Consider the following 25802-nt stretch of genomic DNA (forward strand, 5'->3'; position numbering starts at 1 on the left):
TATCCCGAAGACACTGTCAGCCGGGATTGATTTCCACTTTCTCCGTTTATGTAACGGTTCCTGTAATACAGCTGACCCCAAATCACGTTACCTTGTCATTTCTCTGCATGGATCAAGAAGAGATGAGCTGAAAATAGCTAGGCACTGACCTTGAACTTGGCGGAGAAGTGAGAAGTGACAGCGGGGGATGCTCGGCGGGCGGCTGCTCTGCGGCCGCGGCAGCACCAGGGGGCAGAGCAGCACCAGGGATTGCAGCTGGAGCAGCTGATGCCACGGACCCACAACCCCGTGCCAAACGCCTTCCGCCCCCCCCCGCTTTTCCTTCCCCTTTTTATTTTTTTCCTTTAAAAATTGGGGAGATGCTAGCTAGAAGAGCAGCTGACTCTAAAGCATTGGCGTTCCCATCATCCGCCGCCTGAAAATGGAATTATTTGAAAAGATGCTCAATAGTAAAATACCCTCCTGACTGAATGCACTGTTAGGAAGTTTTGCATCCTCTTTATGAATACTCCTCTGTCGTTTTCCTAGCATCTAGTGAAAAAATGCAACATTTGCTTTATCATTAATGGAGTTTTCTACAATTTGGGTGGTTTATGAGAAGATCAATGCATTCCTCAAAGTCTACGAATACCTTTGAGTTTCATAGAAAGCTCAGTGTAGATATATATAAAAATATTTTTAAGCTGATAAGACATTTAAAAAAGGGTAAAAAATTAAAGATTTCTTTTTTCTTTTCAGATGAGACACTTCTCTCTGTTGTAGTGCATGTCTTGAGGGGAAAAAATGAAAACTTGGTCACGAAAATATTATTTAATTTGTCATCTAAAACCCGTGCTTGACTTCTTTTGTTCCATATTTTCTTTTAATCTCTTAACAGCCCTTTTAGTGTCTGATGCTGGCAGGAGCTGTGGAGACATGTGATGGCAGCACTGGTTCTTCTCAAGGATCTGGTGCTTTGGGCTGTCACTGCTTGGGCAGGACCTTGTGAGAGCTTGGGCCAGGACCAAGAGTCCTGAACTCACCCTTTAAGATATTTGGGCAGAGTTCTCACCCTCATTTGTTAACTCTGAGACACTGATAGGAAAGCAGATAAAGAAACGCTCAAAAAACATCTTCCAAGGTAGTGTTGGTAGCTCTTTACAGAACACAGGGAAAGCCAAGGTGTAAATAGGAGTTTCTTGATCAGTAATCATTGATTTTATTGTCACCTATGGAAGGGCAGTGGAAGTTCATGCTTATGCTGGTTTTTGACCACATCACATAAGATGTGATGTCTTGTTTAAGAGCAGAGTGCAGGCACAGACCGAGGTTGTAATTTCTCACTGATAATTGGGGACTGGGGCTATGGAACCAACAGGAGATTAGGAGGAAATGGACTAAAAGATACCCGTCTTCATTCTTTCTATAAAAAATGTGCAAAAATGATGAAATTAGGTGAATTCTAAGAACTCCAAATGTTCCTTTCCTTTGTCTTATCTTGTTCAAAGCCAAAGAACCATCATGGAGTTTAACCAGGACTTTGTAGCTCAAAACTTGCTCCAAAACTCTGCAGAGTGTAGCCTTTGAGCTGTCCTGGGAAGGCAATGGAGCAGACTAAGAAAACTTGGACACAAGGTTTTAACTAACCAGAACCCCCCAAATAATATTAATTTCTCTACCTTAACACCTGATTCAAATTGCAATGATCCCAGTGCTCTTGTATTATCATAATTTCATAGTCCATACCATGTATCCTTGGGGTTTTTGCCAGTAGGAAAAATTTATTTTATGCATCTCTGCTGATTGTACTCCTCAGACTTCAATTTTTTGACTCTTTTATCCTGTAAAGAGTGGCATCCAAATATACAGACATGTTAATGACACTGAAGTTACCACCATGATGCTAAACTGACCATCACACTATAAGGTTGCACCTTTTTGATTCAGGAGTGAGATAGCAACATGCCATGATGTTAGCAAGATAATTTATTTATATAACATTTCACTTGGCTTCCAAGATAGCCTTCAGTTGTATTTATTTATTGCAACCAAGGAGAGAAGGATCTGGACTGGAATTTGTCATGTTTCCCTGGTCCCAGCCTGGACATTTTCTTGCCAAAGGGATTTTTAGTCCTTTTTTCTGTTTCTCTACCTGTAAAGTGGGACTGTGTAGAATTTGTATTTCTTTTCTACACATTAAAGAGGCTTCTTCAAAGCTGGTTCAACTGCTTTGTTTCAATCATGCTCTCTATGTAGATAATTCTATTCTCATCATATTAACTCTATTAATTGAAACAGAATTATTCCACAATTATGCTAGTGTAACTGAGAGGAGAACTTGGCCCCAGGTCCTGTACATTTTCCTTATCTATATTCTCTGTGCTTAACTGTTTCACTATTTTTCATCCAAAAAAGCCTTATTTTGGCTTCATCATTAATCAGTTCTGTTCCCTTGATTCTATACCCCTGTGCTTTCAGCGGCATTAGGTTTCTCTGAGGGCCTTCGTGTTCTACACTGTATATTTCAAAAAGTATGCTTAAAAAGTGTTGTTTAAAGGAGTCTCTCTGGCAATCTGTGTCAGTGCACACCGTGACAGGGAACATAAGCTGTGGAATTATATTCCTCTTACGCTATCTTTATTAAGTACTGTGTTACAGCTGAATTGTGGCATCTAACACATTTCCTTTCAAAAATGCCGTCAGATTTGAAATATGTAGGTACTGAAACTGAGATTATATCAAACTTCCCATAGCTAGTCTTGGGCACCTGACATGCATAGTTTCCCACAGGGGAAAACTGAGCTCCATTTCTTTAAATTTCCAATGAGAAGGGACATGTGTCTCCTTGCATTGAGCTACATGATATCACATCATGTGGCACAGAGTGACCCAATGCAACATGACAGGAGAGGTAAAGAACCAGGGTGTTTTTGTTTGTTTTATTACTGCCGTGAAATATTTGCAGTACCAATGAGATGAAATGGGGATCAAACTATTTTGTGCATGCCCTAAATACACGTGCTGTTGCACTGTGTATGCACACGCTTAATAAATGTTGTTTAATGCACTGAGAAGGGGTTTTAAAACAGACAAGAGAGTGTTGTTAGGCAATGTGCCTATTCTTAGACAAATAGTTGACAGCAGCATTCTCCTGCCCTAAATCAGACCAAATTTCCTTTGAAGTCACCCCTATTTTTTTTTCTCAGAATCCAATCCTGTCATGTTAACATGGTAATATTTTATTTTCTGTTTGATTTTCTGTTTGGTGAGATTCATACCCTTAATGGAAATAGGTCTTTATCATCCATATCATCCACGATTTTGTAGTTAAGGGTGTGCCTGCATAGACACACAGCTGTGGCACAGTTGGATTGAAACCTCCCCCTCCAAAGGGCCCAGGACCCAACACCTTGAGAGCAAGAAGGAGTTTCATTTTTCAATATACAACCTATGTAAAAAAAAAAAAAAAAAAAAAAATCAACTTTTTAAACTTTATGTTTCGTAAGCCAATGCAACTAAGTCATGTTTGTTATTTTTGGATAGTACTGAATGTGTCTAAACTTTAGAAGCAGTTACACCTTTCTTTTTGTGATTATTGACTCTCTGAGCTGCCACATATTCTGCCAGTTGCAGTAAAAAGTGGCATTGAAGACTACAGCCAAAACCCAAGTAGACTAAAAAATGTGCTTTCCTTTCTAATCTCTGAATCTTCCCCCAGATTTGGAATCCAATTTGAAAGACTGTGAAATCCCCATCCCATTTTCCCTTACTTCCCTCCCCTGCCCCAGAGCTCTGTAAGAAAGATTGTTCTCCTGGATATTTCATCCATGGCCAGGACTGGAAAGTGCTGCAGCTGTGATGAGAGAATCTGTTCTCATGACATCTCTAGCCCCAAGGCAGGTAGAAAACCCAGATGAGCATCCAAACTTTTGTTTGTTTATTTGGACCAAACCTGGATTTTGGACCAACTGAGCTTCCCATCAGTGATTCTGTCATCCTTAAGAGCTCATTCTTCTTGATTGTGATCCTGAAGTCAGACTCTTACTTTATAACCTCATTACACAAAACCCCCCAATGTTTAAAAATTAAAATGCCAGGTGCCAACTCTTTCCAGTAGTTGGCTACTTTAACTTTGAGCTTTCCATTTTTTATCAGCAAATTATAAAATGAAAATTCAGTGTTCCCAGTTTAGATCTTTCTCAAAATTAAAGTGTAAATCTAAAGTAGCCACCTGTAAGCACTAAAACCTGAAGACATTTGGACACAAGTTAAACAAATTGTTTAAAGAACTGCCAGTTGGTTGCATCAGGTTTTAAGAATAACTTTGCAGGAAAGATTCAAAATTTGTGTTTTAACATTTTCAGGCCTGATTTTTTTTTTTTTTTTAAACTTAGAGGTGGGGAAAGTTTTGTGGTTTGGGTTTTTTTAAATTTTTTTTTAATCAAGAAATTGGAGAGCTAGCAAAAGAAAGAACTCAATTGTAGATAAACTGTTGCAGAAGAATAAGGTTGACACCATCATGCAAATCTCAAAAGCCTGGAAAAGGCTGGGGCAATGGGGCCCATTGTGAAAAGCATGGATCAAGTAGGGAGCAGAGGGATTTGGAGACAGGTGGGTGGGAAGAAATGGGGTGGGAAAGGTAAATTTGCTGCACCTGGCTACAGTTATGAACTGTGGCTGGGGGAAGGGTTGTGCTCCTGGTCTCTAGTGCTGGTGCTTTGTTGGAAGCCAGGAAAAAAGCTTCTTATTTATTTGGGATTTAGCTAACTGCACATCCAGGTAAGTTTGTTTTTCTATGTATGATGGTTTGCAGAAAATCTTTGGTTGTACTGCATTTGGCTGAAATTCTTATCCTCCAGTTTTTGGGTCATTTTTTTGTTGATATAAACAAGAGAGACATCCTAGTGCGCTCTGAGAAGATGCACCACTAGTTCCTTAAAAATATCCATCCTTTTCCCAGAATCTCCTTTGGTTTATTTATTTCATTTTCTTCATGTAAGTTCTTTCATGTTTTTATGGCAGATGAGCCTGATTACATGAAATTTACCTTTCAAATATTTCCAGTTGATCACACAGTTTTCTTACCTAGAAAATCCCAACGCAGCCACTGCTAATGTTTGATAAGATTTGTACCTGGTAGATTCTAAATTACATTAATGCATAAAGCCTGCAATGCCAGGCTCCCTATTGTTACAGTTATTAAAGCTGTAACTGAAATGATATCTTTCATATTGATCTTCAGCTAGCAGCTCTTATCCAGAAGCTTTGTTTCACATTAAAGACACTAATGATCGTCTCCACAAAATGAGCAGCTTAATAGTTAGAAAAAGTTAAATGGAAAAAACCCAACTTTGATAGCCACCTTTGATAGCTCTTCGCTCCAACATCTCTCATGGCCACAAAGTGCAAGCCAAGCATTAATAGACCTTTTAATAAAATGACTTAAAAGGAATCAATGGTATTTTTCACAAAGTCTAATTTCCAGCAAGTTATTTAAATGTTTGTATTCCTTCTGGACAGATCATGTCCTCCTGTAGCTGCCAGTTTTTCCTGGAATTTCTCAGGCTATCTTCCTAGGGTTTTTAATTTTTATTTTCAGAGGTCTGGTTTTGATTTACTGCCTTATTGAAATTTTGTAAAAAATGGAGTAAATAGAAGTCTTGTACTCTTCCAAGGCTGGCAAAATTTCCTGTAGACATAAAGACAACAGCCAAGTGTTTGTGGGGTGGAGGCTGAAGTTTTTAGATATGTACCTAGAGCCTTTTTGAGTAGGCTCAGGTACCTTGGTTCCTTCATGACCTATAAAAATTCCTTCTCCTTCCTCACCTTCAGGTGAAAATGGTATCTCCTACCAGCTGAAATTGTGATAAATGTAACTGCAGGTCAGGAGGCTTTGGCTTAGGCTGGAGTTTGTGGGTGAAAAGAATAGAATCATAAAACCAGCGAAAGGTTTGTGTTGGATGGGACCATAAAGCTCATCCAGTTCCACCCCCAGCCACGGACAGGGACACCTTCCATCAGAGCTCCATCCAACCTGGCCCTGCATGCATCCAGGAATGGGGCAGCCGCACATTGTTGCACTTGCTCTTTTCTTTTTTCTCTCTCTCTCTTTTTTTTTTTTTCCTTGGGAATTTTTGTAGCTTTTCTGTTAGTTTTTAGTTCACTTGTTTGTTTTGGCTTAGGGTGAGGAGCAGCTGCTGGATCTTTCCTTGTTTTCAGCTAGAAAATTATTTTCCCCCATTTTTGGCTGTGGCAGACAGAGTGGAACCTAGGTGCTTTCCATGAGACCACACAGTATGAGCAGAGAAATACACGTGAAATTTTTATATTCTCTGAGCTCATTTAATATGCTTGAGCTATGACAGGTATCTATTTAAAGACTGATATTCAAGTGAAGGACATTTTTTTTTGATGACCAGCAACAAACACACAAATTGTTCTATTTGGGAAAAACAGGTTGGTATTTATTATTTTACATAAACAGAGGCATGGTGCACTGACAAGGTAGAATGTAAGGGGTCAAATTAATTTGTATTACTATAAAATTTAATTCAGCTGAGATCACCCCCTCTGTGTTCACTGAGGGATGGCACTTCCCTGATAAGATCTAGTCAATCCACAGTAATGATTAAATCAAATATTCCATATGTTAAAAGTTCATATATGGAATCATGGGGGTGAAAAGAGAGAGGGAAAGGAAAGGGTATAATACCAATAAAAACCCCAAAACAGCAGAAGAGTATACTATAAAGACTCCACAGCTACAAAATATTTCCCTCTTTCAGTATCTCATGGGGAGTCAGCCCTTATTTCTGCTGGTTTTTTCCCAGGCTCTAGTGGAAAAGCCTGGATTAAACTAATGCAGGGACATGTTTTGGCCGCTTATTATTTATTACAATTTTAGTTCCAGGTTTCAAAAACAATTAGGGAAACTGCTTAATAGGAAAATGACTCTAATTACTTGTTAATTGAGGTTATCTGCTTCACATTATTCAAAACGTAAATTGTGTTGACACTTGTACCCAGATATGATTACTTAATAAACAGACTGAAAATGCATCGTGAATGAATTCACCCCCCCACCAAAAAAAAGAGACATTTTATTTTTTTACTCTAGTTTGCTCATCTGAAATATATTAAAAATTGTGTATACAGTTTGCATTGAGCTCAGTTATAGCATGTTAGTACAAAAAATAATTATATGTTTCAAAAAGTGAAAAGATGAAGGACTGAGATTGAAAAATGAAAAGGTTTCTTAAGCTTTCACGTAATATATTCAGGTAAGGTTTGCACACAAGACATGGGGTTACATGAACTATGGTGCTATTACTTGAATATATAATTTGGCTGATAAATAAAGTACCTGGATCCAAATAAATACCAGTGTTTATATTTGACATACTAATATTTGATTTTGGGGATTGACAAAAAGAAGAATATTACTTTTTAAAAAATAAACTCAATTGGGAATGAGAGACACAGGTTTCTGACCAATATTATATTTTCTAGAACAAGGTAAGTCTACAATATAAGAATAAAACTGAAGCATCCCCTTTTTCCTTTAGAGTATTGTGCCCTGGGATTCCTACTTTTTGCAGAAAAATACAATCCCTATTTTTAAAAAATTCTTAGGCCATGAGTTAGATTTCACAGTCACCAAATGTCTAATGATATTCAAGACCTTGATTCTGTACAATGGAATTTGTCAGCCATGTCTGTGTGGGTAGGATCAACCCTTTTTAAAGTACTGGGTTTAGGGAGCTGTGTGGTTAATTTTAGTTTTTCATGATGTGGGTTGTAAATATTGTAATTTCCTTGAACCCCAACATTTTTATTACAGGAAAATAATCAATAAGAAGGGATGAAAGGCAACATTTTTGTTTTAATGACATAACTAACGAATCTGTTAACAAGAGAGATTTCATGTGTGTTTCACCTTGAAATTTCCCTGTTTGAAATGAGAGAAAGACCTCAGTTCATGCATAAGAGCCATGACTCCAGCCTCAGGGTCTGTTCCTGTGTGTCAGACTTGGGACTATTTATTACTCAGGCGTTTTTGGAAGCATGAGCCTCTGTAAACCATGGTGGTCAGGCAAGGAAAGAGGGACAGGAGGAAACTGGTGGAGAATGGAAATAAATTAATTCTTCAAATTAAAGGGGCTGATTGCACATTTAAAAGATTATTTATTTTTTAATATGCAAGCATAATTCTTCCACTTTTAAATTTTGGACTTGTATTTTCCTTAGCTAAATACCTTTTTGAGGCATTTTCTGTAGAAATGCTGTTACTCCTTTCTCCTTCATATTTTGCCAAGAAACGACGGAAAGTTGCAAAGCCCACAAGGATGGAAGTTTCAGAGCTGTGTTTGTGCCCATTAATTTTCTCTTCTATGATATTTTCCCATTTTCACTCTGTTTGACATTGAGCCTGAGCTTTGTTCCTGACTCGTAGCCTATGGCAGTGGAACGGAGAGATGAGACATCATGGAGATGTAGAGCACACATAAAAAGAGAAGATGTGTAAAAACTGAAATGACATGGCAGCTGAAGCAGCTTGTTGCTCAGCTTGGTTGCATGTTTGAGTGGAGGAAGCGAGGTAAATTGTGATATGTAAGAGAATAACACTCGACAGGGTGTACGGTTGTAAGGTATATGGATGTTCAATCATGTGGTGAGGCAGAAGGCTGAAGGACAAGCGCCTTCAGTATCCACACAGTCTGTGGATATCCGTGTGACCTACAAAACAGGGGGTGTTAGGCTTGGAAAAATATCACTTGCAAAGCAGATCCAAACCATTTCAAGAGAATTCCATCTACACCGTTTGACTACCTCCTAATCTTTCAGTAATTATTAAAATAATGAAGTTTAGGGGAGAAAAGGAATCACTATCACATGTTTCTGTGTGCATTCCCCCCATAAATAGATGAACTCTCACAGTAGTCTATACGCAAACAACCATTTTCACTTCCCACTGGTTGTACTTATTAACCTATTAGAGATACATGTGCCTTTATGCTAATTTTCCTGAACATTTGCAACCACCACTCTATCTGTGCCTGAATGGCTTTGCGTAATGGATCTGATGATCTTCAAATCTGGAGTAGGGTTTATTTAGGTCAGACTCCATTTACAGTATTTTGGATATTTGAGCTGGGAAGTGAATGGCCCTTTGTATACCAATGGTAGAACATTTTAAGATAAATTTTGATATTTTTAGAGCCACATGGAAAATAGTTTGTGAATTTGTTTCTATGGCAATGTGTACTAAGTGACTGAAGGAATTATAATTTAGGTGGATTAATCTTCCCTTGTGCTCCACTGTAACACACACACACATGCTTAAACCTGCAAGGTATTTAAAAAATCAGCATGACACAATACACCAGCCTGCCTCTGCCTTCCTGGTTGTATGTGCACCTGTATAAAATGAGGGAAAATATCCTATTTTTGATTTGGTGACTTTCCTCACAGATAAAGAGGTGATTGTATAAAATGCAGGGCGCTGCAAATCAACTTCTTTATTTTAGCATGTGGAAACTGTAGAGTGCAGATAGTTTTGTTCTATCTATAAGGTGTACTGTACGTTCAGCAGTTTATAAATCTATAGTCACTGAATCCAGGTACTGACAAATTGGGCTATATTGGCCAATTGACTGTTTTTTGTAACCACGCTCGTTAAGGCATAGACAGGTCCTTTACACAGTAAAAAGCAGCCAAATGCTAAAGTGTGTATAAAACCTTCCTTATAACCAGCTGCACCCCAGATATTGTACCCTGAGGGGAATCCTGCAAGCCTTGCGGTGCTGGACAAAAGGGATGAATTCCCTGTGTCCTGAAGGTTTCCAAATTCTTTAAGTTCTGAACTCTGTGCACAGGAATAATTTCAAGAAACTTGTTTTATCTCTAATTTTAAGAGCCTAATTCTGTGCTGTTACAGGATCACTGCTAAGACGATGAGGCTTATAACAGTGATGCAGGAAAGAACAGAATAATGAATCAATATTTGTGGGGTTTTGTGTTTGTGGTTTGTTTGGTGTTTTCTTAAAATCACCTGGCTTACTTGTGAGAAACTGATGATGAACTTTCCATCCTATTAATGACTAAAAATATGTTGAATGTTAATTTCAGAAGAAATTACCAATATCTGGCAGAATTTTAGAAAACCTAAATAAATGTCTGACTAGGACCTTACAGAGTTTTCAGAGGTGGTCCATGACTGTTCATTTAAATTGTAAATATTTCGTTGTCATGGAAAATTACAAAATTTAAAAAGGGACAGTCATTATGCCAGTATTCAGAAAGGGAAGATGGTATGACTTGGAAAATTTTACAGTCAATTTATCCTATAAGAGTATTGGGTCAATTAAGGGGAAAATGTTCCAGGGTTCAATTATAAAAAAAGTTAGGAATACTGCTGATGTCAATCATCATAATGGAACAAACAACAAATATTCAAAAATGCAACCAAATGGATTATTTTTTGATGTAAGTCTGGTTGGAAAAAGAGCCATATTTGTGAAGCACAGTGAAAGTTTTTAAGTCACTTGACTTAATAGTACATGACACTCTGATTAAATATTAGTTATGTGCTGTATCAGTGAAGCACACATTAAATGGATTAAGAACTGATTAATTTACACATTTTGGAAAGTAGTCCCTGGGGAATCATCATCAACTGGGTGAATTTTTAGAGTTGTTCTCCAGGGACTAGTATTAAGCTTGACACTAATCACTCTTTTTATCCATGATATGGAAGTAAATAGAACTGTTCTAATAACATTTGAAAATAAAGCAAAGATTGATGGACTGGCAAATAGGTCTGGGTAAAGGCACTTGTGGAGAGTGATCCGGATGGCTAAATGGCTGAAAGTGCATTTTAAATTATCCAAATGTATATATGGGAAACAGGCTGTGCTGTACCCAGAATTTGGAACTGTGTTCTGAGATTTTGCTACAAAACGTAGCTTTTGTGGGTGTTTTGGGGTCAAGAAGTTTGAGCTGACCATTGTGAGTGATAATGAAGTAGGGAGATGGCAAAGGTTTGTGCCATCAATGGCACTGATGAGTAGAAAGTCAGAATAGTGATTCTAAAATAATGAAGATTATGCAAGGAAGAGGCAAAACAAAAAAAAAGAAAAAATGAGGTTAGGAAAATTGTCTTGACAATGAAGGACCTACAGACCTCAGCACTTTTAAATTATTGAAAAAAATTGAAAGGCAAATTATTTCCCTCTTTCCTACATTATGGGACAACATTGAGCACCAAAGAGTTCTTTAATGTTCTGGGAAAAGGGTATACAAGATGAAATGTCAGGAAGCTGGAACCCCTCCCAAAATAAAATGAGAATTACAGCACATTTTGCAAAAGACTAGTGGGAAACTACCAAGAGAATTGGTAAATTCATCATGTTTTCATGCCTTCAAACATGAAATATTTCCCTTCCAGGGAGGTATTAGAGAGAAATATCCAGCATATGCTAGGTCCAGAGTAGTTTGGGTAAAGTATTTATATAAATATTTTCATAAATGGTGCCATCTTGATTCCTCATCCATGTCATGGGGTGGAGAAGCAAAGCAATCCAGTGGCAGGTGCTATTTGAAAGGCTTTGTTGAACTGGGGGTGAAAGAGGAAGAAACCAAGCACAAAAGTGATAAATCAAAACATTTTTCCCTGCATTACATGATGTATATTTGGGCCTTTCTGAGAGTGTGGTATATATATATGTACAACATGATATATGGACTGAAATATGCAGTTAAAGTCCTGTTTTCACGTGCCACCAAAGCTTCTAACAAAGTTTGGCTCATTTGTTTTCTTGAGTTGTTGGATGGTTGATTGGGGTTTTAAAGGTATATAATTTGGGGTTTTTAATAAGGTAAATTACTTCTCTGGAGTAAGTGCTGCCTTTATACACTGCCCACATCTTGGATGGCAGTGGATGATCTTTGCGTTGCTGAGAGTATTTTTTAACGTTTTGAAAAATAAGTGACTTTTTTCTATCAGAACAGAATTAGGAAAATCAAATCGGGGGCAATTTTCAGTCTGTCTAGATGCTTCAGAAGTTTCAAATAGGATAATTCCATTTCTTCTTTTCTTTATCTGCTGTGTTAGCGTTATGTGGTTTGCTGTCAGTGTAATACCACAGCAGCTGTACGAGGAGGTCCAGTGTGCTTGGATCAGGAATATGCCCTTCCCTCTCCCCAGTGTTCTCTTCAGGACATGGCCCAACATGTGAAGTAGATTTTTTTAAAATGTTTCTATGTCTCTGAAGGGCAAATAATGAAATAGCACTTAAGCAATATGAAGAATAACATTTTGCAATTGTAGTTCTAATTTTGCCAAGACACAAATAGATTGAACTTCTCTTTTTTTTTTTTTTTTTTTTTTTTAATGTGTATGACAAAGAATCTCATCAAGAGCCTGATACAAATTTGAAGAACTAGCTTTGGTATTTAAAAAAAACCCCGACCAAGCCCTAACGTTTACATCACCATAGTTTTACTGTGTCAGCAGGTTGTGGTGAAAGTGCTGGGATATTAATTTTGTGTGAAATGAAGGCAAATTGTAAGTGGAGAATCCCTGAGCTGGGTAGCAGCATTAGCAATCACTGCTGTCCTACCTGCTTTGCTGCAAGGTTGTGCTTAAATATAAAACTGAGAAATCTCTAAGGAAGAGAGGAAAAAAATTAGGTTTTAAGTATTTTCATTTTTTTCTAGCTGAATATCGTGGTGTCAAATCTAATAGGAAGGAGTTGTCCTGCTAATTGACCTTTGAAAAATTACCCATTTGCTTAAAAAGCTACTTGAAGTAGATCAGTTATTATCTTGATTACTCTTTCTTTCATGTTAATAATGTTTATAATGGCACCTGGGAAAATCTGTTTGAAAACTTTGCTTCTTTCTTGTGCTGCATCTGTAATTTGGTTCTCTGAACAGTGCTAATAAGCAAAACTGACTTTTTTTTAAAGAGATTGTAGGTCTTGGTGGTATGAAAGACTAATATGAGCCAACAGGACTGGAGAAAAAGTATTCACAAGCTTATTCAGGTTATTAGTGCAAAGGGAAGGGAGAGCAGGTGGCAAGTTAGATGGTCATCTAGATATTATCAATCTGACAGGTATCCAAGTGGTTCTGTATTACAGTCTCTAATTTTGGTCTCTGGATAGTTTTTAATAAGATTTAGCTATGGGGTTTTCAGCCGTGACCTGTGTTAGAAGATACTCCTTTCAATCACACAAAAAGGTTCTTTGTGAAATTTCTGCACTGAGAAAAACAAAGGACTTTCCATTGTAAAAGCCAATGTTTCACCTCTGCTTTGCCTGATATCAACAGTCTAAAAGCTAGAAAGGAGGTGGTCTTAGCAGTTTCTTTTCCGTTCAGATTAAAGAAGTTGAACTAAGCTTGAGAGCCAGAGCAAACTACTTTTTATTCCGATTCTTTGATTTTTTTTGTCACCGGATGTTCATAGTGACTATTTTGGCTTGTGTTCTGTGTAAATCTAATTTCATTCTGGAGCCAGGACTTTTTCGGCACTGCTCCCGTGAAACTTGGACACAAGGATCTGACAATATGTCCAGACCCAAACAGATCAAGCAGCCACACATGAGTGATTCGGTGGAGCATGCTCAAAGACAAGACTGATGTCTCCACACAGCAAACAATTCTCTGGGGTAGGGACAGCGTGCTCAAATCCAGTCACCCCAGAGTAAACACTAAGTTAGACACAGCTTAAATGTGCCTCCAAGCACTGGTTTTCACTGCTGACTCGATGAGAGCCCTGAGCCAGGCTGCAGATCTAGCCTTGAGGATTTATCTCTCTTTCCAGCCTGCTCGTACACGTCCGAAATTGTTGGAGCATTGTTGGAGTGCACTCAGCGAAGGGAAGGGGTAGAAAAAAAGAGAAAAAACACTTGTTGGAATAATTTTATCAATATGTTTCATAGGTATTCGCAACTCAGCTTCTTAATTTTCTATGCATGTTTGTAAGAGTAATAGTTTGCTCACAACAGTGTTGGTGGAGGGAAGATTCCTGAAAGACTTCACTGGAAGTGAAGTGTTTACTCTCTGCTTGATCACTCTTTGAGTTCCCCCTCCCTCCTTCTTCTAAAAGTTTAGTTCATCTAATCAAAAAGTAGAAACTCTGTGACTTTTCTAATGACTCCCATGCAATGTATGAAGAACAACTAAAGAATGGATGGCATGTGAAAATACCTTGGGATTTATAGGCACAAATTTCAAATAATTGTGATTAAAGTGTAAAAAAAATATATCTTTTTGGGATAGTTAACAAAGCATTCATTTTTTAAGTAACTTATTTCAATCAATAAAATTATTGCTGCATGTTGATTTACTGTTAATCGAACTAGGGAAGAAAACGATATTTTAATTTTAAATTGCTGCTTTGTCCTAGTATAGCTGCAATAAGGTTGATTTTTGGACTTGGGGAAAAAAAAAATAAATAGAGAAACTTGTCTTATCCGCTAAGTTATCTGAAATAATCTCTTGTTACCAAGTAGAGTTTTCTCAGTTATTGTTTCAAAGGGCAATGTCACAAGTTAAAATGGACCTTTGTTAAAATGACTTGTTAACTATCTACCTTGACTGGCGCCATGGCTTACCATGGAATACTTTGTGCTGCCTGGTGTATATGGAATGTGCATTGAAGTTTGGACAGGTCTGAATTTAGTTCACACTGGTTTTGGTACGGTTTGGTTTGGGTTTTTATACACTTTGGCCACTGAGTGATGTGCATTGCCCAAGGTAGTTTTAAAGGAAGTTGGGTATCAGAAGAGGGAATCAGGGTAAACCAGGCAGTGCTCTGGCCAACGTGGCCATGGCTCTGCTGCTCTGATGCTTAAGCCACTTTGTGTCCAGTTAACCTGGGTGTTCTTCCACTGCCATGGGCAATGGAGAGTGTCACAGGAATCCTTGCAAATTTTTTGTATCATTCCATTTTGTATTTCCCCCCCTCCCCCCCCCCCCCCCGAGTACATTCCCCCCCTCCCTTTCCATTCCTGGCACGTATATGTCCACAGGTGCTATTAAGTGTAGGGTAGCATGTGGTGCCCATGCTTCAGTGCTATTGCAGAGGAAGGACTTCCTACAGGAAAAAAATGATCACTTTCAGTATTTTGCAGGCTGCCCATCTAAGCCCATCATTGCCTGGCATCTACACACTAAGGGCAAGGATCCAGCGAACTTGTGAGTGGGCACCATGCCATCTGAACAGATGGGCATGGAAGTAGGCAGCCAGTAGACCATGTATGTGCATCAACTGTGGGTGTTGAGGGCAAGATTCCCAGTGGAGAATGTCCAAACAGCTGTCTGGCCTGAGCCAACATGCCTACGACCAAGCAAAAGTGCCATCCCTAAATCCTGCTGAGTTGGATTAACCTTCAAAAATAAAAATTGCTTCTGCAGTAGCATAAGGTGAGTTTTTGGCTTGTCTAAATCTGAGAGAAGGAGTCAGGTAGGCAGGATAAAGCAATGTGCTAACGTGGGGCCCGCTAGAGAGGATCGAGCATTTGTCTAGGAATATTAATATTATTTTCTACAAGGGTGTTTATATGGCAAACAGCAACGGATGACTTGCAGGAGTGTGACATCAATGTTAATTATGCTTTTCTGTAAGACAGTCCTTTCAGGAGAGAGCTTTTGAGAGCATTTTGATTGTAGTGTATGTGCTGGATGTGATTTTTAAAGGCAATTCTTGTAGAGGTTTTTGCACATTTACTTAGTAAGTTTTAATGATATTTTTTTGCTTTCCCCTTACCCTGAGACTACAGTTCTGGGGTGCAGTTTCGGGTCAGAGTTGCTGACGCAGTCTGCAGTCACAGCTGAGTTCTCACATTTATTGTCTTTATTTTTCTAAGATCCAAAGGGAACATGGAAAGACAATCTATCATTACTCTCTGTCTGTATTAACTTTGATTTTTACCTTTTTTAGACATAACATCAAAGAGCAGTTTTGCAGACATACATGTCAGAGGCAAAGAACAGTAAAGCACTGATAGTTATTGCATTTTTATTCCTGCTGCTCTTACTCCATATTTCCTCTACCATTGCTGCACTACTCATCTGTAATTTTGCCAAATCACCTGCAATACTTTAGATAAATATATTCAAATATCACAGTGAAGCAAAAGCAATGACTGCATGATGAATAGAAAGATCAGAATAGGAAACATCAATATATTTCATGATATACCTTTTTATGTATGGCTGGATGAATGCTGTCACAATGTGCGTTGCTGCATTTTGTTGCATATTACAGGCTGGAACAGAAAAGGCAAATAGAAATACAGCAAAAGTCCCACTTTTAATGTTCTTTCCTGGAATCAATGAGGATTGTATTTAATGCAATTAAAGCATATTGAAGCTTAGGGACTGGGTTCCAGTTTGATTTCCAGTTGGAAATCCTACGGATTAGAGGCAGCACAGCTGTTGGTTCCTTTGTGATAGTTGGATCCCCAGGTACACGAATCCGAGCGACCCACAGTCAAATTCAGAGCAGCCCTAGGATTTCTTGAACACATATGGGTGGTAAGAACCTTTTGTAGCTGTCTCTTCTTCTACATGGGCTTTTGGCACTTCTCCTACTCCTGAAAATGTTAAAAATGAAGCCAACTACATCAGCTGGGACTCCCTCAAAGCAAGGATCAATTGGACAAATTTCAAAGGCCATTTGAGTGACTAGAGAGGAACAAAAGGGCTCCCACTCTAGGGAAAATCTGCTCCTGGGAAACAGCAAGCCATTAATGGAGAAAAGTACCAGTGAAGGCTAATTCTTGGACTTAAAATATTAGCCCAAACTGGATACCCCAAATTCAGAACACCCCTCCAAGAATTTGGGGAAAGAAGGCGACATAGTTTCAAACAGACTCTGCTTTGTAATAAAACTCATGATTAATGTTTCTCTGATCACAGAGAATGAGCTCATCTTAACACTGGGCTGAAATTTAAACTAGGATCTGAGTAATTATTTTGCTCTTCTTTCATGAATGAAGATAAATGGAGATACTCCCCCAGCAGAGGCACCGCAGTGCTCGTCTACAGCAAGTCCTGAAGCCAGGGAGCAGCACGCCCACGTGGTTATATTGCCTTGATAAAAAATACCCACCTTCACAGGCTCGGATAAAAAGGAGGACCCTCGCACTGTGGGAAAGGTCTATAGGATTCTGATTTATAAGGGAGCAAGAGGTCAAGGGAAGCAAAACCATTATCATTATTTTCAGAGGCTCTGGAGATGTGAGCTGAGTGTAGAGGGCAGTGTGCTCAAAGGGAGGCATGCAGGGCGAAGGCAACACAATCCTGCTTGCTGCTTTTTCTCTTCCCCCCACCGATTTCAGGCTGCAGATTCTGCTGAGAGTATGTCATATGTAACATAGGCCTATGAGGACTGTGAAGTGGTTTTCTTATTAAATGATGCATGGAGAGATTATCTGGTCTGTAGCCAGCGCACAAAAGCTCCATCCATGCAAGTTCCTATTCCTGAGCAAAGCGTTGGGTCACCTGCGTGGTAATGAGTTTTCAGGAGCCTGGGGATGAAGGGTGAGGAGCAAATGTGGGCTGGTGGGGGCAGGACTGAAACTGCACTTTATGCCTCTCTCTCCTGCAAGCCTTAGAAAAAAGGCAGAGAGATATAACACCATACTATACTGCCTTTAGTCTCATTACCTTTTTTCTGAAGAAATCTCTTTGAGACAAGGAAGGGGGAAAAAGAAAATATAAACCATGTGGTTCTAATGTAACCCTCAGGAGGATGGAGTTAGGAGGGCTCCAGGGCAAGTCAGGAGTGCCAGTGACTGTGGGCAGGTAGCCCACTGGGACATGGAGCTTTCCCCAGGGCTGAAAGGGATCTTCTGCTGAGTGATGGCACAGCTCAAATGCACTGGGAGAATCCGCAGCAGTGTGGGGGAGAAATGGGATAGTTCCTGCTGTTTCTTGATGTCCTCTGTATCTTGAGAATGGACAAAAGTGCCTTATCTGCTGAAATGAAATGAATAGAATTTAATAGAATCATAGAATAGCATGTGGCTTGGAAGGTACCTTATATGTCATCCAGTGCCACCTCCACCCATGGGCAGGGACACCTTCCACTATCCCAGGTTGCTCCAAACCCCATCCAACCTGGCCTTGGACACTTCCAGGGATGGAGCAGCCACAGCTTCTCTGGGCAACCTGTGCCACGGCCTCACCACCCTTGGGTGAGCAAAGGATTTCTTCCATATATCTAATCTAACCCTGCCCTCTGTCACTTTGAAGGCTCTCCCAATTTTCATGTAATGAAATGCCCTTGTAAATGACAAAGGGGTATTTCTGAGTGGGGAGGCCTGTGGGATTTTCTCAGTGCCTTTCACAGCTGACATGAAATCATATCCATAGCTCAGCTGTTTCCAAATAATTTCTGTAGATAACCATGGACTTGCCATACTGCCCAAGACTGGATCTTTAAAACAAGTCACTTTGAGCATGGCAGTGAGTGAAATGTTACAGGATTCTTGCCGTTGCCATTGCATAGGTGTCTGTCAAGGGACGTGGCCATTAAGGAATGTTACAATACATTTTTGTTAAGTTTCTTTATCTAAGCAATTATGAGCTGTCACTGCAGTATGGGAGTGACTGGGAACGAAATGACCGCAGACATCACTAAATCAGGTGTCACCCCTCCCTCTCTGTTGAGGGAATAGTTTCCACAAAAGTTTATGTGACTAGTTTGTACTTTTATTGCAAACTTTCAAGCTGCCACCAGTAAGTTCGATCCTGTAAAGAATGGAGTGTCCTGGCCCTGATCCAGAAAAACACTTAAGCCCATTGCAGAGTGCTTTGCTGGGTTGGATCCAGAACAGAGCATCAGGCAGTAGTAGGGGCTCAACAGTAGGGGATTTCTCTCTTTTTTTTTTTTGGTTATTTATAAAGGAATCTCCACATACATGATTGCAGTGTCGGCAGGATGAAAAAAGCAATACTTAGAGCCCTAAAAAGGTCAAACCATGAACAGCATGAAAGGTTTTTGGTAGAAATCTATCAAACCCTCCATGAGAACCTTCTCCTTGGCAGAGCAATACTGTGAATGATGGAGAAAACAGCAGGTAGATGCCAGTTTAGGGTTTCCCATCCAAAGCAGAGCTCTGTTTGACCAGGTGCTGCTTGTTAGAGAAAACCATGGTTTTCCCAGGCTACTTGTAGGTGGTGTTTGTGGATAAATAATCTGTGGTGAATAACTTATTTGACAATCTTGAAAGCCACCTAGAAAGGTCATACAATTATCTTAATTACTTAGGGATACAAGTGAATTCAGAATGGCATTTCAGGAAATAATTAATTGTCTGTATTTTGCACTGGAGCAGCATTTTGAGTAATGCTGGTTGGTTTTCTTAGGTTTGGTTGAAATCAGAAAGAAGACTGCTGCTTCTCGTTGATGAGATGAATTAGGTTAGAAATATGCCTGTAATGGGAAATAAAAAACAAATGGATCCTCCAAGTTTCTTTTTAAATCAATGCCACACTGTCTGAAGAGAATAGTGCTGACTTAGCCATGATGAATCCCCAGAAAAAGAGGGAGAATTTAAAGAACAAACGGGAACACAGAGAGAAATTAAATGAAAGATCAGGTTGCTGTGTTTTACCTCCCTGTTAAAACAGCAGTTGTCAGATGGTTGTCCCTTCACACCGGGGTACCAGGCACACGGAATGGAGGCTTTGCCTTTGTGGGAAGGATGATGACGGATTAGTGCTTAGATGCTGAAATAACTCTGGTAGGAGATGGATCCCCTTTAGCTAAGGGAAGGGGGGGCTGCTCAGGCTGAATTTAACAAAACTAGACTGGCCCACAGAGTTGCAAGCACTCGCAGAGTGGATTTTTAGTGCTGCAGGTGACATTGTTGCTGACTGAAGAATGTTCATCAAATCAGAAAACTGCTGATAAGCTGCCTTTCCCAAAAAGGGATCTCACGAACTTCTGTAAATCTCTGCCTTCATCATACCCTGGGAGGTGAGGTAGAGGACTAGTGACAGATATTATTTAGGTTTTTCTGGAGTTTATTAGGGTAATCAAATGGAGCTATGGAGGAAAAAAAAATCTCAACCCCTCTCCTTTATGGTCTATCTATTAAAAGCTGAATGAAAGAATGAAAATAGCAGAGCCTACACCTCCCTTTGAATATTTTGGTACTCCACTGAGAATTGTGAGTATATTGAAACATGGACATCTTGACTGCTGTCACCCAGGTTCTGCTGAGAACATTTAACTTTGAACTGGATTTATCTTAAGGGATGTAACTAACTCATTCAATGGTATTTGCAAAATATATTTAAGACCAAATTTCTATCAGACCTGCTGGAATTTTATCAAATCAGTCTAAAAGAATGTATTTCCTCTGCTGTTACTGGTTTTGGGGTTTTTTTTTAAGTTGTTTTGATTAATTTTCTTTAAAGTTCTATTTCTAAACCAAAAGGCTGGTAGAAATCAGAAAGAAATTTATTGAAGTTTCCATTAATTCCATTTGTGACCCAAATATTTGGGGGGTTTTTCCGGAAGAGCTGGATCTTGGCTTACATAATTGTGGATTTTGGTTGTATTTCTGTAACTAGGTTCAGACTTCGGAGCTTCAGGACTTTTTCTGTGTGAGATTGCTTAAAAGGTGTTTCTTTTTTGTAGCCCACCAATGTGCAAACACATCAATTAAATAATTGTATAAGAGGTCTATTCTTTCCCTTGTCTTCATGAAGATTTCCTCAGCATTTTTGCTTTGCATACACAAATGAGTTTCTTAAAGGACATAATATCATCCACACCTGAAATTTAATTTTCCTTAATCCTTTCATATATCCTGGAAATCTTACTGTTGTCTTTTAATTACACTACCCCAATAATTTGCTAAGCCTACAAAAATAGGACTTTTTACTCATTTCTTCATTGGGTTGTGGATGGATTTAGGGCTCTGGATAAATTCTTTTTAACAAGTATCAAACATGAGCATTTCTTTTGCTAATGCTCTGATCACTGAACCAAAGAGCAGCCAAGAGTTCTGCTCAGTGCTCCACACTTCACAAAGTTGCACACAGGGCCCCCAACATGCACATGGGGCTCCTGGAGAGAGCAGCAGAATGTTAAAGCAGGCACTGTGGAGTGGTAGTGTGTCTTGTTATTTAATTTGGATGAGTGAAGAATATATTTGAGAAAGCATCGCCAGGCAATGCGCTCTGTTGTATGTTAAGGAATAATTAGAATGGGGGGGATCTGGGTAAGAAAGAATTTCTGTGATCTAGACCTGAATAGTTTAGCTATATGTCTTGGGCACTATAGAACCTTCAGAGTTGTCTAACAGTAAAGATAAAGAAAGAGATAAATTGAATTAATTTATTTTGAATTTATATACATGCCTCTGCCTGCATTAATATTAAGCTCCATCCAAAATCTAAATAGAAAGACTGTAATCTTAGAAGTTCTCTCAATAGCATCAGCAAATCATTCTTGTTTACCCTACATGCTAATAAAACAGGAACATGACACTCCTGAAAACAAGATTGCAAAATACAGAAAATGTGGTCTGACATTTTTTTTCTCCCCAAAGGAGGGACTGCCACTAACTAAAGTATTTCTTATGAAAGCTCGATTGCTTAAGATGCAGAATATTAAGAGAGAAAAACACTTTAGGACACAGCCATGTCACCAGCTGTTACTCACCCTTAATGAAATTGTTAAGTGATATTCTTCATAAATAGGTCAGTGAAACTTTTGAATTGTGAAGAATGTTTTATCTCTTTCTTTGAAATGTTTGTATTAAATTTAGAACTGGTAATTCATTAAGCTCATTAGCTCTGACTAGGAGAGTAGAGCAATATCTAGGATATAGATTTCAAGGCTTAAAAACCTTAGTGCTTACAAATAAACATGAAAGCAATGTGTGGAGAAAAAAAATGGGATCATAATATGTTTAACTGTTTTTTGAGCGTGGCCCTCTGGATTAATTAAGAACATTTTCTATATTCAGACACTTGAATATAAACAGAATATATTATGACTTTTGGTTAAGTCTCTTTTAATAGAGGAAAAGAGAATGCATTATGATGAACACAGTGGAAACTAGTTGAGACTATATTTTGTTGTTTGCTTTGTGGCTTCAGCTAAAAGAAGAAATAATCACTGAGTTTTACAGGATCTCAACTCGTAATTATATTTTTTTTGATTGATATTTAATTTAAACAGTAAAAGTTTTATATATATGTGTATATATACACACACTTATATGTATATATATATACACACACTTGCACACACTTTTGAGCGATCTGTTCTTTGTGGTAGATTTTTAAGGAAGTAAAACGCTATTGAACTCTGCCAAATGTTTGATTTGTGAAGCAACTTTCATTTAGTTTTAATAGTTTCTGGTGTAAAGCAATAATTTTTCAGAATTAAGTCACAGATGATTACATTGTCTTCCCCAAAGAAAAGGGAGAATTGGAGGAAATCAAGGACTTGTGATTTGGGAGCAATTGTAGATTCAGAATCCAGTACTGCTGTAACCTTTCAGTCATGGAGACTTTAGAAACAGCCTTTAAAGCAGTTTAAACTTGCTGGGTTGTTTTGTACTTGTGCCCAATTGTTTTCTGGTTTCTTCATTGACTTGCTTATTGTGACCTTGAGGTTATAATTAGCAGCTTTCTTATTTCTCTAAAATGGATTTAAGAGCACCTAACCAGTTAACCTATTTTCGAGATTCCTAATGGGGGAAAAAAAAAATAATCGTAATTTAGGTTATTACTATCGGTTGAATAATTTTTAGGTAAATTTGCCAATGTGACATCACAAAGAGACACATTTATACCAGAGTTTTATACCACAGTATATCAGCTGTACATTTCAAATACCCAGGGCTCAGAGGAACATCAGAAAGAAACCCCAAACCCCCACCCAGTTCATGCTGTGTGTGCCCTGTAATTCAATTTGTTGGTCCATCTTTACCTGCATCTATTTGATCCCTCTCTGAATACAAATATTTCTTCTTCTTTTTCAGATAAATCGTCACAGAAGAAATCTTTCCCAACACAACCTGACGTTTGCAGACATCATCAGTACCCAGGACCCCACGGTGAGAAATTGCTCTACAGATCTGATAAATCACTCTGGTTATTTTAAAGGTTTATAACGTAAACGTTGCACTTGCTTTACTAAAGAATGAATATGAGAGTATTTGGATGCCTCAAGATGTTAAGGGACGTAAGGGATTTTGATTAATCAAAAAAGGAATAATTTTAGAAGGTACAAAGTCATTTATACAGCTTGACTTTGTTGTTAGTTCTGTTGCACTCAACTGAAGTTTCGTCAGTATTAATACTTGGTATAAAGGAAGTCTTTGTCCTCTCTTTGCCCTTATTAAGGTGTTTTTAATAATAGTATTAATTAGTATAAGAAATATTATCATGAAATTAAAAAAAAAATTCTTGACATTAAGAGAATCTAGGGGGAATGAGAAACAGATGTTTTTTCAGCTAAAATAAAATGAATATGCAAATACAGATTCATTAAAGAAAGTTTGGTATCAGCAGTACTGTTACACAAACTTTTCAGGATTAGGTATGTTCAGAACGTTTGAGTTCTACTCAAGAAAATTATAAAACCTGTATGTGACACAGTGATGTTTCCTCATAGTTTCTAACGATATTAACTCATGAGAATGAGTCTTTTTTTTTTTTTTTGATTCTTATTCAGAAACGCAAATATTTACACTACGTGCTCTCATCTTTACTATTCTTCTAAAAACAATTTAGAAAACAAATCAACATAAACTCCACAAAATACTTCCATTTTTCTATTTCTATGCTAACTCTTCAGGGCATTTTGGGTCATTTTCTCAACCTTTCACATGTTGGAAAGGTGCAGGAAGGGCAGCAGCTTAACAACAAATGATGATATTTATTGAGACAGAAACAACAGAACATATCATTGGGATATATTTGGAATTCTTTTCAATCCAATATCATCCATTTGCAGAAGTATTGTAAGTTGATCCTGAGCTGTCCTAGAAGTGTTTTCTTGGAAAAAAAGTAGAATAGAAAAGGGGATATAAACAGAAGCTAAGCAAGGGGAATGCAGCACCTCAAACAGAAATTATAAAAATATTGTGGTCATCCTAGATATATTTTTATTTGACTTTGTGGTAGTTTTTTCATAATTCTGTGCATGCCCTTTATATTAATTACAGAGAAAACTGTGCACATTATCAATTAGAAGAGGCCATGCTAATTTTAATTAAGGACAGCACCTGTACTAATTCAATTAAAGCAATATATATGAAAGGAGTTTTCTCAGCACTGAGAGGGCTCATATTAACTGCAGCTCTTGTAGTTTTTTACTGTTCAGTTTTGAGCCATTTAATTTATAGCAAATGGTGGATTTGAGCTATGTAACTTAAGTCAGGATATTTTATATACCCACTATTTGTTAGTGGATTTGATATCCTAGCTGAAGACAATTATAAGGAGAATATGACTAAACAGCAACATTTTCACCTGGAAGCACATCCAGTTTTTAACTTCCCAAAATGTGACAACAAAGGTGATACAGATCTGATGTTGGAAAATAATATTTTCCTTTAGTTCTGGATTGGTCAAGATAGCAGTTTGGGAAAGTGGTTGGTAAACTTTGAAAGCATGAGATTTAGGGTCTCATTCAGAGAAGCAATCAACAGCTTGAATGCTTAGCCAATGCTCCTCCCAGTTTCTGTTTCCAGATGGATAGAAATATTAAAAATAATAACTTTTCTCATATGTTATTTGGCATCTCTGGCCCTGGTCAACCACCAGAAGCTTTATGATACAAAAATAAAGGATTAGAAGGAGAAAAAAAAATTTAAAAAAGTAAAGTAAGGGGAAAAAAAATAAGTGGAGATGGGGATTAAACCTTATTTTAGCTCTTCCAGTTCACCCATCCATCACTAGATAAATAGTGACATGACTCTGCACAATAATCCCTGCACACTTTCTCTCTGGGTTTTCTATGGCAATGATATGCATGACAGGAATTTACATGAGATAAGTACAAATTACAGATGAGATAAGTACAAATTACAGATGAAGCACACGCTGATCCTCATGTACCCATTTGATAATGTCACCTAAATCACTGTCCACAGGCCTACAGGCCTTTCCATAGGTACAAACAGATGTATTCACAGTATATATTTCATTATATGTTGTATATCAACCTCAGACAAAATCTGAGGAAATAGTGAAACATATTACACGGTTAAGATAATGCTATTTTGTACAATCAAAATAACAGACATGTTTGATTTAAAAATCCTTATATTGCCTCTTAAAGCGTGTTTTATTGCTATTTAATGGCTTTGCAGACAGCAAAATTCTATTGAAATTGTAATGAAATCTCCTTGTGATGCAATTTACTACAAAGGCCACGTGGAGTTTCTAATATCCAAGTTGGGCACTGGCTTGGTAGTGTTTGAAAGCGAAACCAGAGTCACCCCTAATCACAGTTTTGTTTCTTTTTCCCATTACTGACACAGTCGAGACCTCCTTAGTAAATGAGACCTGATGAGATGGAAGGTTTGGCTGAAAAACAGTCATCTTGCTTTGTTTGTTTCTTAGCTTTTTAATATAAATTTACATAGACAAAAATAACCCCTATCCCAGCTGTATCCCAGCTGTACAATGGGATATTTCAGCAGATCAGAGAGCCAAGTGTCTGCAAGGGACTCTGGCTTAAGGAAGGTGTTCAGAGAGGTGTAGGAGCACAAACTGCAATGCAAAAAAAAAAAAAAAAAGGCAAGCCTAGGCCTTGCTTCTAATACACCAAAACTCAA

At 38.2% G+C, this 25802-nt stretch overlaps 1 protein-coding gene across 2 annotated transcripts in view; it reads left to right on the forward strand.

The window, feature by feature from the left end:
- ARHGAP15 (Rho GTPase activating protein 15) overlaps positions 1–25802 on the forward strand; it is a 320933-nt gene that overhangs the window by 23245 nt on the left and 271886 nt on the right. For both annotated transcript variants that reach the window (XM_048309957.1, XM_048309956.1), the window contains one exon: positions 22998–23072. In XM_048309957.1, coding sequence (XP_048165914.1) covers positions 22998–23072 — 75 coding nt within the window. The remainder of the gene's footprint in view (positions 1–22997; positions 23073–25802) is intronic.

The sequence above is a fragment of the Corvus hawaiiensis genome, chromosome 7, assembly GCF_020740725.1.
Source record: "Corvus hawaiiensis isolate bCorHaw1 chromosome 7, bCorHaw1.pri.cur, whole genome shotgun sequence".
NCBI classification, from domain to species: Eukaryota; Metazoa; Chordata; class Aves; order Passeriformes; family Corvidae; genus Corvus; species Corvus hawaiiensis.